The following is a 13,572-nucleotide window of genomic DNA, read 5'->3' as shown; positions in this document are numbered from 1 at the left end:
TATCTATTCTTGTCTTGCAATTGATATTTTTTCATTTTTTATTTTTTTTAATCCCATTTATATCCCGCCCTTCTCCGAAGTCTCAGGGCGGCTTACAATCTAAGAAGCACAAATCAATGTGCTTCTAATAAACTAATAACTATCCTTTTGTAATTAATCTCAGGTTATAGGTTTGATTATCAATAGCTTTTTCACAAGAAACTTTACAAGACTTACTAAAAGCTTTTTTTTGGCAACCAAGAAACAGTCAATACTTTGACAACTGGAACATTTTACCTTCAGGAAGTAGAGAAGTTATCTAAATAAGACATCTTCTTCATGTTTCTAGAGAAAGCATCTTCCAAAACTTCCACACAGTAGTCCTAGTGCCCATTTACTTGAAAAAGTTAGCAACATCCCCCTTTCCAAATTTCTTCCATCAAAACCCAATTGTGATTTCCTTCTTGTCCAAGCCACCACCATCAAAGCAACTTATGTTTGATTGCATCCTTGCTGGGCTGCCTGATAGTTTGAAACTTCAACTGTTTGCACCTTCTGCTTGGGCGCAAACATCTCTTTCCTCTTTTAACCGTGGCTTGCTTCACCTCTCTGTACATATTCCTCCAAGGAATGCATGCGCTAAAACCAAGGAGATAAATGCTTTTTTCTTTTTTTTGGCTTTCAATTTCACTCACACCACCTCCCCAGAATAATTAAATGAATGAACCTTGGTTTAAGTTCCAGAGAAACGTTTGTTTTAGGGGGAGGGGAAATACTATATACACACTGGCAACGTATATACCATCTACGTACCATCTACGTACATTGCTACATACTTAGCAATGCCTAAGACAGAAAACAGGGCTTTTATTTATTTATTGGTGATATACTCTGCATCAGAAACCCAGTCTCTTCATTGCAAGTAGTACTTGCACAGGAAAATGAACAGAGGAATTTAGGTTTAAAGATATGCTCTTGAATATTTATTTCATCAGTCTGAAGTCCCCCTCAGCTTTGGACTTGTTATAATAAAGTTATTTGCCTTTCAAGACCTCTGGCTTGGCTTACAGCAATATCTCTTTCTTTTAATTTTTAACCTCATCTCGAAGGAGTGAAATGTGAACTGAATCATTTACCTGAATCTTCTCCTCTTCTTCCTCTCTTAGCAAAGGTAAGACTGTGGTTAGATTAGTTAGTGGCAGAGAACCAGGAAGAAATGATTGCTTTTTTAAAATTATTTTATTTTGCCCCTGCTGATGTACCCCAGATCTGGGAAAGATGAAAAAATAACTGCTAACAAACCTCATAGAGCCACTTACCTATTTGCCTGGTCCTGACCTCCCAGCAGTGTGCCTTGTGTGAAAGGGAGGGCTGCCTCTGCACGCTCATTGACTTCTGTTACCCCAAAGATGCTGTGGTTGGTGGGCTCTTTCCTCCGCAGGAAATCACTGACTTTTGCACCAACAGACATGCTGAGGTTTTTTAGATGTTGACCGCCAGTTTTCCACTCTGGCTGCCCTCGCAGATTTGTACCAGTGGAGGAGCGGAAGGCAGATTTGACAATGGGCAACTTTGGTGCCAGGGTAGTATTTGAATTCTCAAACATACTTTGGTCAACTAAAAAAGAAAGAGAATACCTCTGTAAATAAGGAGAGGTGCCAGGCAGAGATATTATTCAAGAGAACAATGGAAGCAGCAATGGAATTCAGGTTGGTACCTGTTGCAAAAATGTGGAAAAATCTCAACTTACTTTCTTTTTCTTTTTGATCTGCTGTGCTAAATTAAAATCAACTTTCATATTTACCGAGGAAAGTTGGACTTCATGCAAAGCTGGTATTTTTATTATTATTATTATTTCTTGCTCCTCCCCTAGTTCTTAATTCATTTTCCTGCTAAGTGCTATTTGGAAAACCCAACTTTAGTGAATATTTTTAAACTTGGAATTCCCTCATAACACTGATCCAATTTATCCTAAAACAAAAGAGGAAAGACCCTCCCCTAAGTGAGAGCCTTGTGAGGCAAAGAAAGAACTGTATTTCATAGATCTGGTCCTCTGCAGCAACTCGGTTTCTTTCATCTTGATTTAGGAATTTTCTGCCATGTAGAAAAAAATAAGCAAATTAACATAAAAGTAGTACGGTAACTAATTGATCAGCATTAATGATCATGTTTTATTTACAATCGATACATCTTCAGGATAGCTTTGAGGCAGGAAAGGAATTTGAGATTTGTCTGTCAAATGAGACAGAGAATTTGACCATATCTGAAGGAATAAAGAAAAAAAATGCTGGGTTTCTTGCAATGGTTCACTGAAACACCGTTCTTTATACTGACTGGAAAAGCCCAAAGCTGAAAATTCAAGATAGAAAAATCTGTATTTTGGTTCTTAAGAAACAGAAATTAGGAGAAGCAAAAGTTTCCATATTTCTGGCACCTTTACGATGGTTGCAGTGTCCCACGGTCACATGATCACCATTTGTGATTTTCACAGGCAATTTCCAATAAGCAAAGTCATTGGGAAAGCAAGAAAGAAGTTGCAAGTGTGGTCTCATGACATTGCACTTAACAACTGCAGATGATTCACTAATGATGGCAACCAGAACTGCCATATAAGTCAATATACTGCAAGGAGGTGAAATTGGTTAATATCTGGTAAAACCTATGTGATAATGGAAGATCCAGCAAAATGAGCAGCACCAGGCAACTACAATCCTGTTACCTGTTCACCAACAACTTTCAAATTGCTAACTGGTGTTGTAATTAATGCAGTCCAACAACATCTGGTTGAAAACAAGTGCTTTATACCTGAGCAGAAAGGAAATTGCTCAAACAGAGGAAGAACAAAAAATCAGCTCCTAACTGACAAGATGATTTTGGAAAACTGCAAGAAAAGGGACTTGAATGTAGCTTGGATTGATTACAAGAAGACATTTGTCTCCCTGCCACATAACTGGATAATCAAGTACCAAGAAATAACAGGAGTCAGTAGAACTATTAGGAGCTTTGCACAAACTTAAATAACACAATGGAATTCACAGTTGTTGGTCAGTGGTAACACACTGGGAAAGGTTAATATCAAGAGAGGAATCTTTCAAGGAGATTCACTAACATTACTTATGTTTGTCACAGCACTGAATCCTCTGTCTACAACAGTAACAAGTCAGGCTATGGCTACCAAATGTAAAAAATATCTGCCAGGCTATCTTATCTCCTTTATATGGATGATCTGGAAAAACATCTGAAATAGAATACTACTCAATACAACCAAGATATTGCCATGGATTTGGACTGTATAAATCTGCCACCCTACAATCAAGAAGGAAAAAATATTGAAAACTGAAAGAATCACGATACCCTATGGAAATATATGGATGAAGATGATTATTACAAATACTTGGGCATCCTTCAAGCTGACAACATCAAGCACACTGAAGTCAAGAAGAAAGCTGGAAGTGAACATATCATGAGAGTGAAGAAAATCTTAAAGTCCAAGCTTAAGGATGAAAGCTTAAGGCAATTAATAAACTGGGCAATTCCAATCATTAGTTACACCACTGGAATATTGACTGGACTCAAGCAGAACTAAAACCCCAAATAGGAATACAAAAAAAACAAAACAAAAAACCCCCCCACTAATGAATCATACCCTTTATCTATGCAGTAATGTTGAAAGACTCTACTTATTAAGGAGCATAGTGGATATGGAATATTACAAGTAAACCAGACAGTTGAAGAAAAAAAGGGAGTGGGTGGGAATTGGAAGAATATTTGAAGGACAGTGAAGAAGATAATTGAAGTTAGTACATCTTAAAGGCTTATAGGTAATCCTCAGTTTCCGAGTATAATGAAGTTTGCCCATTATGGTTGCAATTTGTGATGGTCATTAAACAAGGCACTCAATCTCAATCACAGCTCTCCCTGTTGCAGTTAAGTGGAGCAAGCGGTGCCTCAGGGTTGAGGTAGGCCCAGGCCTAGCATTGCAGCACCTCCCCAGCTCACACATGGTCTGTCCCAGGTCTCCCCCATCCTCTGAGGCAACCTGTGCTCCACTTCTCGCCCCGCTGGGTCCCATACCCTTCTCCCACCTGTCATGGCTCAGGTTGCTTACCTTTTCCATAGATCTCTTTTGGGAAGCAACCACTCCACCATATGACCTTTCTATAATTCAAACTACATGGCAGATTAGACTGAATTTTCATAGTTCCAATTTCTTCACTTGACACTTGTCAGGCCAAAAAACCAAGAAAGTCATGTGATTTCTTCATTGTTCCACTCCCATAGACAGCATTTTGCCAAAATGAAGCATTCTATCTAAATCTACCATATTCTCTGAGAACTGTTAGGGAGGAAAACTGTCTTCACTCTCTTTCTCTCACACAAAATATCTGGTCTGAGCTGCTTCTTATTCCTCTGGAATACATCCTTTCCTTCCTGGGAATCCAGCCTACTACATTCTATTACATCTCTTCATCAACATATTTCTTTTAAGTCAAAATTAAGTATAGGACAGTAAGTATCCTTGTTTATTTATCATGCGTGTGTATAAACCATTCTGCCTAAAATGAAGAATTTTATTACCTTTTACATTCTAAATGATAAAGTTCCAATGACAATCTGAAGCAGGGCTCTTCAAACTTGGCCCTTTTATGACTTGTGGACATGCTAACTGAGGAATTCTGAGAGTTGAAGTCATAAAAGGGCCAAGTTTGAAGAGCCCTGATCTGAAGCATTGTTGGCTGATCTATTTTTTTTGTAGAATTAAAATTCCAGCAGATTTCAAAATATTTGAAATCACTTATTATTAAAGCCCACTTCTCTGAAAGGCTTATCATCCTTATTAGGAAAGAATCATCCATGTTTTCCAGTTGCCTGAGTAATTTGCAAAATGTTGCATACAAAGGTGGTCTGTGTAATCTCTCAAAGGCCAATTTTGCTTCTCTCTCTTTCTATCCTTATCCAAATGCATTCAAATAGGCTTCTGTTCTCAAAATCTTGAATTTCTACACATAGAGCTTACTAGCATCCCTCTAAGCCTGATCCTGCCGTTATTATTTTCAGTTTTCTTTAAATTTGCTTTCACTGAAAGTATTGTTCATGTTATCTTCAGGTACAAACTTGGCAGATGCCTTGCGGGTCACTGGATCAGCTCCCTCTAGATTTATCTACCACCATAGAATCCTATGGCTGAAAAGGACCTTGGAGGATTTCTAGTTTAACCCCCTGTCCAAAGCAGGAGAGTTTATTGCATCCTGGAAAAATGGCTGTCGAATTTTTTCATGAAAATCTCCAGTGATGGAGCATCCAGAACTCTGGGAGGTAAGCCGTTCCATTGATTAATCGTTCTTATTGTCAGGAAGTTTCTCCTATGTTCCAGGTTGGATTTCTCTCTCACAAACTTCCACCCATTGCTTTTTGTCCTGCCCTCATGCGCTTTGGAGAATAAGTCAACCTCCTCATCTCTATAACTGCTCCAGTATTCAAACACAGTTATTGTGTCACCCCTAATTCATCTCTTTGTTAGGCTAGCTAGACACACCCAGTTCCCTAAGTGTTCATATGATATTTCCCTTCTACCTTTCCACTATAATTTTATGAACAGCTTCCCTAATTACTTCTATTAAATGCTCTCCAGCAACATTGCAGAGAATCACCCACTTGGATTACTTGCCGTATTACTTGTTTTATAACAAAAGCTGAATCTGATGGCTCAGTTGCCAAAAGGTCACCTTGTGATAAAACATAATGCTCCTTCTCCAGCGAAAGTTGAGCCAGGTCATTGGTAGCTTGTAATGCAGGCCCTATTAGCAGATGGGATTGGAGGAATGCCCAGACTGCAAATAATAAACAAAATTGCAATCTCAGAAGTGGGCTGAGAATATATTTCAGGAACCTAAACAAAAGGATAAAGCTCAGATCAGAGACGGTATTCCCACAAATACGTCTCTGGATGAGTAAACGGTTGCATTTGTACTGCATGATATCCTTGTTTTACTTTGTTTTGTAACTTAAGAGTGTTTCATTAACTTAGCCTGTATGATTAGTTTATGGCTTAATATAGTGTGTGAACATAGCCAGAGCTTGAAAATAAAAAAATTGAAGGAGAGAAAAAGACTATGTCAGTAGAATAATTAAGACTATATATTTAATTTTTCCTTTAAAAAGGTCCTAATGTCTATGTAGTTGCAAATATGAGGAACGAATTTACAAATCCTTCAACAGATCCAAGTAAAGCTCCCTCATTTTTCTTCTATGCACTCACTCACTTTCAGGAAACAAAAAACCCAACAAGCTTTGATTCTCTTCCACAGCCTAGCAGACTGAGTCAGAAGCCAAAATTCTAGTTTCAGCAGATAAACGTTGCATTCCACACCCCTAGAAGAGGCTGCATATGACATTTTTCCGCACAAAGCACAGGAAACAAGAGATGGGTGCCTGAAGGTGAATTTGTTACATTGTTTAGGCTAGCAAGTTCTTTGATTTCTTCTCCATTTTGTACAAATTTTTAAAGAAATTATTACATAAGAGATGTGAGAGGAAAGCAGTTAAACAACACATTACATTTCTTGCTGTTTTTAAGAGTGGAAAAGCAAAACATAGTGAGTGATCTTATGTATCACATTAATACTACCTGGAATTTAAAAAAAGTTTGGTAAGATAAATTAAGATTAAACACCCTATGCAATGTACCCAGTTTTATTGCTAACTATACATTTTGGATCTTTGCAAAATTTCAAAAGACTCACTTTATATGGCAAACCTATTGGTGGTGAACATATTTTGCTGAAGGAAAATAGAAACTAATAAAGTGTAGACAATGTATATTTAATGATGCATTTGAAAAAGATCTTATACCTCTACTTCAGGACTTGGTCCAATCAAGACATTTAAAAATCATGAGTATACTTGTCCACTCCTTTATAGGGTTGCTGTAGGAAGCACCAATTCAAAATAACTATGTTTATCTGGGAGCATTTTGTATTCTGTTCAGCTTGCTTATTACTGAGAATTGAGCCTGTAAAGTTTTTTTGAAACTATTACGGAAGAAGGCTTCTATACTGACAGAGGTTTAGATTTTTCCAGCATTTAAACCAGGGGCTGCAACCTTGACAACTTTAAGACTTGTGGATTTTAATTCCCAGAATTACTCAGCCAGCATAGCTGAGGAATTCTGGGAACTGAAGTCCACAAATCTTAAAGTTGTCAAGGTTACAGACCCCTGATTTAAACATAAAGTAAAAGTAATTACATGCATGATCAAAGAAGATTGTTTAAATATATTGTAAAGATGGAGAGTTATGGATAATCTTGGCATTTGAATATTAACATTGTTTACATTTTCATATATCTTCAGATGCTAAACTGGAAGTATTTAGTAAGAATTTTATAATATTCCTATTCTGAAATGATTGCCTGAAAATAAGAACCATAACCTGTGTTTCATTGAAAAGTAGCATATAGTAACAGCTCTTGAAACATTTTTGGGGGTATTTCTGCTTGATCCTTATTTCTCATCTTTTTAACAGCACTTTGCATATTTAACTTCTTTCTAGGAACCATGAAAGGATAACTTGCTTTGAAAACATGAGAGTTCACTGCAGTTTATAACAAATATATCAATAACGCAAGTGAATTTTCAGAATATTTTTCCCCCTGTGTTATTTCTCTTGTATGTTGCAAAAAAACCCCCTCAAGATTTAAGCATTTGAAATATTGGAGCAAATGATTAATTAAAATGATTTTTTAGAAAAAGTAAAAGAAAGCATCATTCTCTTTTCCTGCATGTTTAATTGATATCTTTTATGAGCAGAAAAGGATTCAGTTCCTGATTTATTGTGTGTCTAAGCACAGAAACCTCTGTCTTCAGTTATACAGGAATAACTGCTATGTAGCCACCAAAGAGCTTTAGAAGCTCCCTAAGTGCATTCCCAAGAGATCTTGCATGACTACATTGTAGAGCCTCATTTCTCAGAATCACTTCAAAAGTACTGGCCACGATCATTTCTCTTGCATTTCCCCACTAAGGAAGAAGTGAAAGCTGGGTACTTCCTGTCATGGGAAGTCAACAGGTTCCAAATGATGCACTGAACATCAACTTCTGTTAAAATGTTGTATGTATATGTTGTATGTTAACATTCAGTTAATCCATCCAGCTACATTATTCTAGCCTCTTATACATTCTCTGTTGCTCTTCTACTGTATCCTGTTGTGTGCTTTGTCACAAAGAAATATTTATTCTCTGTGATAGTGACATTAAGTGGTTTTCATAGAATAGGGGGAATGTATCAGCGTTTCAGAACAAATTAGTTCCCACCCCAAATTTTGTCATAGATGCTTGCATTTGAGATTAATTCAGAAAAACCTAACACAAGATGTTACCGTCTAGTGGAATTAATCTACTGGAACATTATAAATAGCTTTGAGCCTCAATATCTTTCTGGATACTTGAGTCTTGAAAGGGATGGGGAAGCTTTCGCCTGTGATACAAGAAAGGAATCAATCAGTTTGAATGGATTGAGGTGCCCCAGGAGGATTTCCAGGTTAACATGACAAGAGTGATCATATGGATCTGGTTACCACCATTTCATGAAATCTGACCTGCCACTCTTAGCAACTGCGTCTTGGTGCAGCGGGTTCCTGTACAAAGTTTTTTGTGTGAACGAAAGCTGCTTTATAGGAGAGATACAGGAACTGATATTTCTTATTGGCTTGTCTATTGACAACATTAGCCATTGATTCCCATGCAGCTTTTCTCTACAGAAGATGTTTCAGCTGCGGATTTTCAGGAACCTTGAACATATCACCTGTCTTTTTTCACAATTCACAAAATGTAAAAAAAATACAAGTTTGCAAAGAACAGAGAAAGTAAAGGAAGCAAAGAAAGCAGAAACAACAATTTTGCTTTAGAAATAAGGAAGGTTTATTTAGCAAAAGCCAAAAGCCAAAACCACCACCCTGGGCTTAAGTGCACTTACAGAAAAAGTAATTCCATAATAACCACTGAGCTAGCAAAAGAACACAAGAGGTACAGAAATACAGAGGAGCTTTCTGAAGAAAATATATGAAGTAGAAAAATACACTAATATTAGGTGATCAGACAGACAACCTGAGTCACTCCTAGGGATTCAGTTCTGGATTTCCAAGTGGGTGGTTGGGGCTACCCCTAAGTAATATTCATAGCCTGCTAGAGATGGACTCTGCTAAGTGGATCTGATGGTGTTTTTTTTACATAATATGTTCACCTCATGTAGCTGTGAGTACCATTGCTGAGGATGCTGCTGCTACTGCTGCTTCGACTGCTCTAGCTTTCGCCACTTGCAGCCTCATCATCTTAGTGTTCCATCTCCACATCCTACTTGCTTTCTTTCCACTTGGATCTATATATGCTCTTTCCATTTCTCAACATTCACTTCCTGTTCCTCACCACTCACTTCCTTGCCTTGACTATGTCCTTAGCACAGCCCTGAGATTAATTTTTCACCATAGGACCCAGCCTGAGGGATAGCAACAGCCCTCTCCCACTACTTTGGCCATGGCTGTCAGACACCAAAGAGGCCACACTGCTCTCTTTCTACCTTTCAACTAGATTTGCAGGATAAAAAATAACAGTGGGGAAATAAGTCACCCACCTAATTCATTTAGAAGGCACTTTCTCCCTGAGTTGCATTCCTGAAAATCTAACTGATGGATTAAGAATAGGCCTTGATTTATGGCTTCTCTGATCCTGCTTTAGCAATGTAGGAATGGGCTATGCTATGTTCTCTCTACTTCCCATTCATGTGAAGCCACAATAAAGCTGATTTGATTTGATATATTCCTCTGATATATAGTGATTTAAGTGTTCTTCCCAGAACAGGGTAAATTTTGGGCTCCACGGGGAACTAATTTAAAAACAAAGAAGCTTTGCTGAAGTTACATACCAGGCAAGAAAGGGGGAGTCAGGAAAGGAACATGTGGGCATTCAGCTTGTTCCTGGGCCATTACCGTAGGATTTTACCTGAATGGGCCTGGATCTCTGAAAGTAGACATTCAGAGGAAAGCAAGGGGAGTTTAGAGGGGAAGGAGAACACACCCACCCCTCACACACACACTACAACATAAAGGAAATGCTTTATTGTCATCTGAGTTTTCTTCAAAGGTATCCATTTCAAGTTAGGCAGGACAATGTCCATTGCCACGGGTACAAGCCCTTACAGCCAGGAACACTTCTATTCTTGTCCCTGTGTCAGCTACTACACTCTTCAAACTCTACAATTTCCTTAGAATCCAGGGCTGCTCCAGGAAGCCTGGAAACCCAGGGTATATTCAGAAACTGCATTGCAAGTGATCTCGTCCATAATTCGCTTTAAGAGTTCTCAGTAATATCAACACATAATATTATAATTAGCTTAACGGAAAAGCACAGCGGGCATCTGCTGAATGTTTGAAGCCACCCACCATCCGGTGAAGTTACTTGTTTTTCTGCATTCCTCACCTGAGTTGCATTTGGCCACACATCCTATAACCAGCATCTGCTGATTCTGGGAACATATAAAATGCCCAGACAAATATTATCTCTGACTTCCCATTGCTACCAAAGCTACTCCAATTAGAAAGTCTGGGGGTAATAATTCTTTAAGCTTAGGAGATGCTTTGTGAATGAAATAATGACACAGCTGACAAATGAAAACAGGAAAGCAAAACAGAATTTGTTTGACAATTTTTGAAAGGCATCAAGCTCCCTTTGTCCTGTGCGCTCCCACAGGGAGGGTCTTCTCAGGGTACTGCTGGTAAAAGATTGCCGGCGGATAATACCCAGGGGGAGGGCCTTCTCTTTGCGTGTGCCTGCCCTTTGGAACCAGCTGCCCGTAGAGCTTAGGACTGCCCCTGACCTTCGCTCATTCCGCCGGGACCTGAAGACTTGGCTCTTTGAGCTTTCTGGCCTGGACTGAGAGTATTAATTGGGGTTTTAATTGGATTTTAATTGGGGTTTTATATTTATTCAAGGTCTAAATGTAATCATTTTAACTGTTCTTAATTTTTGTAATTGTTGTATTGTTATTTTAAAAACCTTGTGAACCACCCTGAGTCCTACAGGAGAAGGGCGGTATAGAAATTTAATTAAATAAATAAATAAATAAATAAATAAGTCTAATAAAGATAAAGATAAAAAGAAAAATGAAAAGAATACGTATATGGTTCTCTATCATGGACCCCTAACAAATCCCAGTTTCAGTTTGAGGTACCGCCAATGGTAAAAGTAGGAATAAGGAAAGGGCCACCACTGCCATTGACTGCCAATCATAATTATATACAGGAGCATAAATTGGAATATTTCACACTATCCAGTACAAATTAAATTTCCACTTTCTTTGCACAGAGATAGTTCAGAACTTTAAATATAGAATAATAGGATTGGAAGACACCTTGGAGGTCTTCTAGTCCAATACCCTGCTCAAGCAGGAGATGCTATATAAATCCAGACAAGTGACTATCCAATCACTTCTTAAAAACCTCCAGTGACAACTTCTGGAGGTAAGCTGATCCACTGATTAACTGTTCTCACTATCAGGAAATTTCTCCTTAGTTTTAGATTGGATCTCTAATGATCTTCCACTTCTTATTTTTTGGTCCTGTCTTTGGGTGCTTTGGAGAATAGGTTGACCCTGTCTTCTCTGCAGTGGCGTAGCGTGGGGGGTGCAGGGGGGGCGGCCGCACCGGGCGCAACATCTGGGGGGGGCGCGCTCGCACTCGCAGCTCTCTGCCCCTGCCTGGCTCACTCACTCTCTTTCACTGCAGTGCTGGCTGTGCGAATCCGATCCGAGCCGCCGGGTCGCCGCCCACTGTGGAGGGGTGTGTGTGCCAGGCGTGCGGGCGGTGCGGAGAGAGAGCGAGGGACTATCTGGGGGAGGGACAGTGCAGCGGCCGGGTGCTTGCCCCGGGTGCTGCAACCCACGCTACGCCACTGCTTCTCTGTGACAACCCTTCAAGTACTGGAAGACTGCTATCATATCACCTGTATTCCTTCTCTTCGTAAGACTAGAATAGAATAGAGCTGGAAGGGACCTTGGAGGTCTTCTAGTCCACACACACACCCCCGCTCAAGCAGGAGAACCTATACTGTCTCAGACAGGTGAATGTCCAGTCTCCTCTTAAAAATCTCTAGTTATGGAGCGCCCATGATTTCTGGGGGCAAGCTGTTCCACTGGTTGATTGTCCTCACTGTCAGGAAGTTTCTCCTTAGTTCCACATTGCTTCTCTCTTTGATCAGTTTCTAACCATTGTTTCTTGTCGTTCCCTCTGGTGCTTTGGTTAACAACCTGGCCCCCTCTGCCTGTGGCAGCCCCTCAGATACTGGAACACTGCTATCATGTCTCCCCTATTTCTTCTTTTCTTTAGACTAGCCAAACCAAGTCCCGTAGCCATTCTTCATATGTTTTAGTCTCCAGGCCTTTGATCATCTTAGTTGCTCTTCTCTGAATTTTTTCCAGACTCTCAACATCTTTTTTGTGATATGGTGACCAAAATTGGCTGCAGTATTCCAGATGTGGACTTACTAGGGTTTTATAAAGCGGTAATAATAATTCGCGTGATCTTGATTCTATGCCTCTGCTTATACAATCCAGGATTGTATTAGCTTTTTTGGTTGCTGCTGCACACTGCTGGCTCATAGTCAAGTGATCGTCCACTAGGACTCCCAGGTCCCTCTCACAGTTACTGTTTTTAAGCCAGGTCTCACCCAATCTGTATTTGTACCTTTGGTTTTTCCTGCCTAAATGTAAGACTTTGCTTTTCTCCACATTGCAACTCGTTTTGTTGGATAGGGCCCATTGTTCAAGTTTGTCAAGATCTTTTTGGATCCTGAGTTTGTCTTCTGGGGTGTTAGCTACTCCTGTCAGTTTGGCGTCATCTGCAAATTTGATGAGTTCCCCTTCAATTCCCTCATCTAAGTCATTTATGAACATATTGAAGAGTACTGGGCCTAAAATGGAATCTTGTGGTACCCCACTGCTTACTTCTCTCCATGTAGATGTAGTGCCATTGAGGACTACTCATTGAGTACGGTTTGTTAGCCAGCTATAGATCCATCTGGTGGTGATGTTGTCTATTCCACCTTTTCCTAGCTCACCGTGCAGTAGGTTTACCTTGTCAAATGCCTTATTGAAATCTAAGTATACTAGATACTGTGTTTTGCTGGTCTACTAGTTTAGTCACTTTATTGAAGAATGAGATGAGATTGATTTGGCATGATCTGTTTTTAACAAACCCATGCTGGCTACTAGTTATGACTTTGTTTCTAGTTGTTTGGAGATCTGTTTTCGTGAAGTGTAGCCCATCCCTTGCCAAGAGTCCCTCGTGTAGGAAATTCAATGAGCCAGGAAACCAAAGTTTTCTTGGCGACACCAACCATTTAGCCAGTGGTTTAATTCTAAAATTCTTTTTTGCCTCAATGGGTGTTGGCCTTTCGTTGGGAGTATGGATGAGAACACTACTTGTGCTCCTAGCTGCTTTAACTTTGTTGACTAGTTGTTTGTAGTCCCTCACTGTTGCACTCAGGTTGTTTGTTGTGTCATTCGTCCCAGTGTGGTGGAGGAGGAAGGGGTAGTAATCTGTGGG

At 39.5% G+C, this 13,572-nt stretch overlaps 1 protein-coding gene across 1 annotated transcript in view; it reads right to left on the bottom strand.

Moving 5' to 3' along the window:
* LOC308665426 (carboxyl-terminal PDZ ligand of neuronal nitric oxide synthase protein-like) overlaps positions 1-13,572 on the bottom strand; it is an 86,177-nt gene that overhangs the window by 7,637 nt on the left and 64,968 nt on the right. Inside the window, 1 exon segment of the mRNA XM_081323442.1 lies at positions 1,299-1,596. Within this exon segment, the coding sequence (XP_081179568.1) occupies positions 1,299-1,596 (298 nt within the window).

This window comes from Vipera berus (assembly GCF_964194415.1).
Source record: "Vipera berus genome assembly, chromosome: 3".
In the NCBI taxonomy this organism is placed as follows: Eukaryota; Metazoa; Chordata; class Lepidosauria; order Squamata; family Viperidae; genus Vipera; species Vipera berus.
The sequence above is the reverse complement of the archived record's forward strand: the minus strand, read 5'-3'. Positions and strand labels throughout refer to the sequence as shown.